The sequence below is a fragment of the Halichondria panicea genome, chromosome 2 (assembly GCF_963675165.1).
Source record: "Halichondria panicea chromosome 2, odHalPani1.1, whole genome shotgun sequence".
NCBI classification, from domain to species: Eukaryota; Metazoa; Porifera; class Demospongiae; order Suberitida; family Halichondriidae; genus Halichondria; species Halichondria panicea.
Window position 1 is genome coordinate 5,495,495 of NC_087378.1, and position 5,195 is coordinate 5,500,689.

General features: G+C 42.3%; 1 protein-coding gene across 1 annotated transcript; it reads left to right on the forward strand.

Moving 5' to 3' along the window:
• The first annotated feature begins 1,805 nt into the window (after positions 1-1,805).
• Positions 1,806-3,158, forward strand: LOC135331318 (uncharacterized). Its single transcript, XM_064526439.1, has one exon. It carries the CDS (start codon positions 1,968-1,970, stop codon positions 3,156-3,158), a length of 1,191 nt encoding a protein of 396 aa, XP_064382509.1. The 5' UTR covers positions 1,806-1,967.
• Positions 3,159-5,195: the final 2,037 nt, after the last annotated feature.

Consider the following 5,195-nt stretch of genomic DNA (forward strand, 5'->3'; position numbering starts at 1 on the left):
GTCATTTGTATGTAGAACTTCACCATGCAAATGAGAGTATCATTTGTATGTAGAACTTCACCATGCAAACAAGAGAGAGCGTGTCATTTGTATGTAGAACTTTACCATGCAAATAATTTTAGTACTAAATAAAAAGAACTGGAGGTTTTGGCACTGATCACCCCCCATACGTTATATCATAGATAATACAGTACTGACGTCAGTACTGTATCATCTATGGTTATATTAACGTAGGTGTGGCTACCACGTACACGTACACCCACGTATATATTTAATTTTGTGTGTTGAGTCCAAGGACGAAAAAAACGAAATTAAACACCCGTCGAAAATTTCAACGTTTACGGTATAATAATTATATGCTTGTACTAGCCTCGATATCGTGAGCGGCTTGTTCTCAAGGTCAATGCAGATGGCTTTGAAAATGTTCTCTCTAATAAAAATATATACTCCCTTGTGATAAAAAGTATACCCCTCTCATGAAAAATCTATATACATGTACATGTACCCATTGAGAAAAGCATACCCCTAATTGACATCACAAATCATCTTGTCGTTATTTGCTGCATCCAAAGCTCATGTGATGTCTAACTGCAACTACACAGTTTGAGGCCCCAAAATGGACTGAAATCAATTTTTGAAGTCTTAAAAGAAGCGCGCCAACCATTGCTGCCTAGAAAAATTTTAGTTGCCTATTTTAATCGTTGAACCTCCATAAAACGGACACCATTGGGGAACAGCCTTTTGGCCGCTATAGAGAGGTGGTCTTCCTTGGGAGATTTCGATTTCCAGCTATGTATGCTCTATGAGTCATTTCTTGCTACATATGTATCTATACAGTGGAACCTCCATTAACGACCACCTCCAAAGAGCCAAGATGTAGCAGTGCTACAGCAGTGCATGAGACTACGCCGTGTCCAACCCAGAGTCCCAGGGGAGGTACGACATGCAGGATCATGCAATTAGGCTTGATTGAACTATATAGATGATATACCGTATAGCGCAAAATTTTCGAGGCACTTATATTTCGTGGATTAGCCTCTAAAAGCCATTTCGTTGCACAATGTTCGCGGAATGACTGCTAACCAGAAGCCACACCTTAAATCTTTGCACGTTATTGCAGGTAATTTAACAATTTTCGTGGACTTATTTTGGTGTAGAATTCTAACCCACGAAATCCGCGAAAATTAAGCCCCTCGAAAATTTCTCGCTATACGGTACATAATAGCGGGAAATTTCGCATTTCAATGCCTGGAAACCACACCCACCAATAACTTCGTATGTTAAATACCGGTGCGTGGGACCATTATAATTTTCACGTCGCATTTCAATGCCAGGAAACCACACCCACCAATAACTTCGCATGTTAAATACCGGTGCGTGGGATCATTATTTTAATTTTCACGTCTTCTGTCGATCTGTCCTCGAAAAACACGAAATTTTGCACCACGAAAATTTCCCGCTCTACGGTAGTACCGTATATCTTCTAATTTATCGGACAGCAAAAAATAATTATTTGGAAAAAAAAGAGTACACCGAGTAAACAAAGGATTAGCTACAATCTAACGAGGAGAGAGTTAGCATCTGATTGTCTAAAGGATCTTTTTGAGACTGCATGCATGCAAGTAATAGCTAGCCTGCCAGGTAGTGAGACTAGAAGAAATTCCTTGAGTCTAGGCTTATCTCAGCAAAACAGTCAATGACAGAAATATTTTTTGTTACGTGTAATTTCACTTCCAGTGTTTCGAGTCGTGACTAGATGGGCATGCCCGTCCCCGGCCATAAATGGCTGGGGACGGACGGGCACGCCCATCTAAGTCGTGACTACGTAAAGACAGTGCTGACCAATGACGTAAACGTTGCTGACTCCTCACCCACGTAATTGGGATCTAACAGCACTTATAAAAGCATAGATAGTAGATTGAAGTGGTCACCTCAGAAAGAAGATAAGAGAAGACGAGTACAAGAAAATGTCTGTAAAACTCATCACTGTCTTGTTGGCTGGTGATATCGAGCTAAACCCTGGCCCTAGTTGGAGGTACCCCTGTGGAGAATGCTCAGGTCCTGTCAAGTGCAACCAGAAGGGAATATTTTGTGATGTCTGCAACACCTGGCTCCACACCCACTGCATTGGCCTCTCGGACCTAGACTATTCCATCCTGCAAGCATCTCCTGACACCTGGGCCTGTAGGAGTTGCCTGTGCAACACTCTGCCCTTTCACAACGCCTCGCTTGGCTATAATAGCAACACCTCTATATCTGACCTATCCATCTCATCCACCTCCACATCTGCCCCAAATGAAAATCTAAACATCGTAAGTTTGAACTGTCGAAGTCTACTTTCTAAAATAGATAATTTGAGATTACTAACTGAAGCCCAAAACCCACATGTTGTCGCTCTCTGTGAAACATGGCTTGATGACTCCATCAGCGACCGAGAGTTGTCTTGTGAGGGATACTTCCTGGTAAGACGTGACAGAAACAGACAAGGCGGTGGAACTGCTGCTTACATACGTGAGGACGTCCCCTTCACCATCCACACCTCTCATTCTTCAATCGAATTCCTGATGTTAAATTTGAAGCTAGCCTCAGGCTCCCTACTCTGCGGAATATTCTACAGACCCCCATCCTCAAAAGCCGCTGTTCTATCTGAGTTGGAGGCTACCCTGGAGAGCCTACCTCCTGTCAAACTAGTCCTGCTAGGCGACTTCAACATTGACATAACAAACTCAAAGGATCCATACCTTCATCACATCCAATCTATCAGTGACAAATTATCTCTCAAACAAGTTGTTTCGTCACCAACCAGATCAACAACCTCATCTTCGTCCATTATTGACCATATCTATCTCACTGACAATCCAAAACTTCTGTCCTGTGAAGTCGGCCCACCGCTTGATGGCTGCGACCACAACACCATATTCGTCTCATTGGACATGTCCCCCCAAAAAGTGCTAAAGCTCCTTGCAGGAAATTTTGGCTATACAAGAAAGCAGACTTCGAGTCTGCCAACAAAGCTCTTAGGAATATTCCCACAAGCTCCCTCCCAGATACTGATGTTGACCTCTTTTGGTCTACCTGGTTCAATGTATTCATGGCAACTATGTCCAAGTTCATACCTTCAAAACGATCTCCCTCCAAAAAAAAACTGCCGTATATAACAAAATCTATCATCAAATTAATGCAGAAGAAAGTCCGTCTTTACAGGAGAGCAAAAGGCTTAGACACTCTCCAATCGTGGTCCAAATACAATAAGTGCAGAAACAACTTGACCAGTGCCCTTCGATCGGCCAAAAAAGACTTTTTCTCAAATCTCGCCAAAAACATCCACTCTCCAAAGGACTTTTGGTCTGCATATCACAAACTGTCACCAAACCATCAGAGGATTCCACCCCAGATAACTCTCAAACACCACTCAGCAGAAAAACCTATTGAAAAGGCGAATCTTTTTAACAATTTTTTTGCATCTTGTTTCTCTAAACCATCACAGCCGCTGCCTATCCCATCACCAACCACTCAAGCAGTGTCCCTTCTATCCATACACTGCTCTGTTTTAGAGGTAGAACAACAACTACTACACTACAAACAAAAGACTGCTTCTGGACCAGATGGAATCTCTAGCATTATGTTAAGGAACACTGCCAGCTCCATAGCACCCCAACTGTCTACACTCTTCAACCTATCCCTCAGTCAAGGAAAAGTCCCCTCGGCCTGGAAAGTCTCAAATGTAACCCCAATTCACAAAGCTGGTGATAAATCTGATGTCTCTAACTATAGACCAATTTCATTACTGTCCTTAATATCGAAGGTTCTCGAGAGAATTGTTCACAATCAAATATCACTTCATTTAACATCAAACAAACTTCTCTCCAACAACCAATTTGGTTTCAGGTCAGGATTTTCAACTCAGGATGCACTACTGACTGTCACAAACGACTGGCACCAATTACTATCAAAAAACAGACAAGTAGGAGCAGTTTTCTTTGATATTCGTAAAGCATTCGACTCTGTCCCCCACAATCAGATCATTAAGTCACTCTCAAAACATGGTATCTCGGGTCCACTGCTAACTTGGCTCTCAGACTACCTATCAAACAGAAGTCAGAGAGTCGTCCTGGAAGGTGCATCCTCAACACCGTGCCGTGTAACGTCTGGAGTCCCTCAAGGCTCTATTCTGGGACCCCTACTGTTCATTATATTCATGGACTCGCTGAATGAAATAAAGCTCTGCCCCGGAACCAAGCTAATCCTATATGCTGATGACATCCTCCTTTACAGGCCAGTAATTTCAGATAACGATCTCACTCAGCTCCAGCAGGATATTAATGCAGTTCACAACTGGACTATACAACATGGTCTCCTTCTAAACAACAAAAAAACCAATGTTCTACCCATCACAAGATCTATGAATGCGATCCCACTCACCCTCTCTATTTCAAACCAGCAAATCCCCATTGTGGAATGTTTCAAGTACCTCGGCGTCACCATCTCTAAGAATCTGTCCTGGTCTGAGCACATTACCAACACTGTGAGGACATCCAAACAACAACTGGGATTGCTCCACAGGAAGTTAAAAGATGCATCACAGCAATCAAAGCATACAATTTACAGGAGCACTGTACTACCCAAACTTGAATACTGCGCCGCAGTATGGGACCCCCATCAATCAACACTCACCAAGAAACTGGAGAACACCCAATCATTTGCCTGCAAAATCATAACCAAAGAATGGAAATCTGACTATACTTCTCTACTTAACAAACTCCAACTCAAATCTCTTAAAGACCGCAGGAATATCCAAAAACTTAAAGTATGCTTCAAAATCATCAACAACAAATCCTGTATTCCTCCCTCTGTCTTCTCACCCCACCCATCCCCTTCCCCCCGTCATCCGCACAGCCAAATACTCTTTATACCACATGTGGGCACCTCATCCCACAAACATTCCTTTTTTCTGGATGTAATACCAAAATGGAATTCTTTACCACCAGAAGTTATCAACAGCTCCTCTGATTCATCATTTAAATCGAACCTCAGTAGCTTTTTGTGTAATAATTATTATAATTAGCCGTAGCTCCTGTTTTATTTCTCTGTTTTTGTGTTGTCCAGGGGAAGTCTTCACACTAGCCATCTGAGCTACCTGATCTACCCTTATGCACACCTTGGTTTTGCATAAAAATTTCTTAAATAAAAAAAAA

What these genes read in the sequence shown, in the direction of transcription:
- LOC135331318 (XM_064526439.1), top strand. Translation starts at nt 1,968, where the DNA reads ATGTCTGTAAAACTCATCACTGTCTTGTTGGCTGGTGATATCGAGCTA.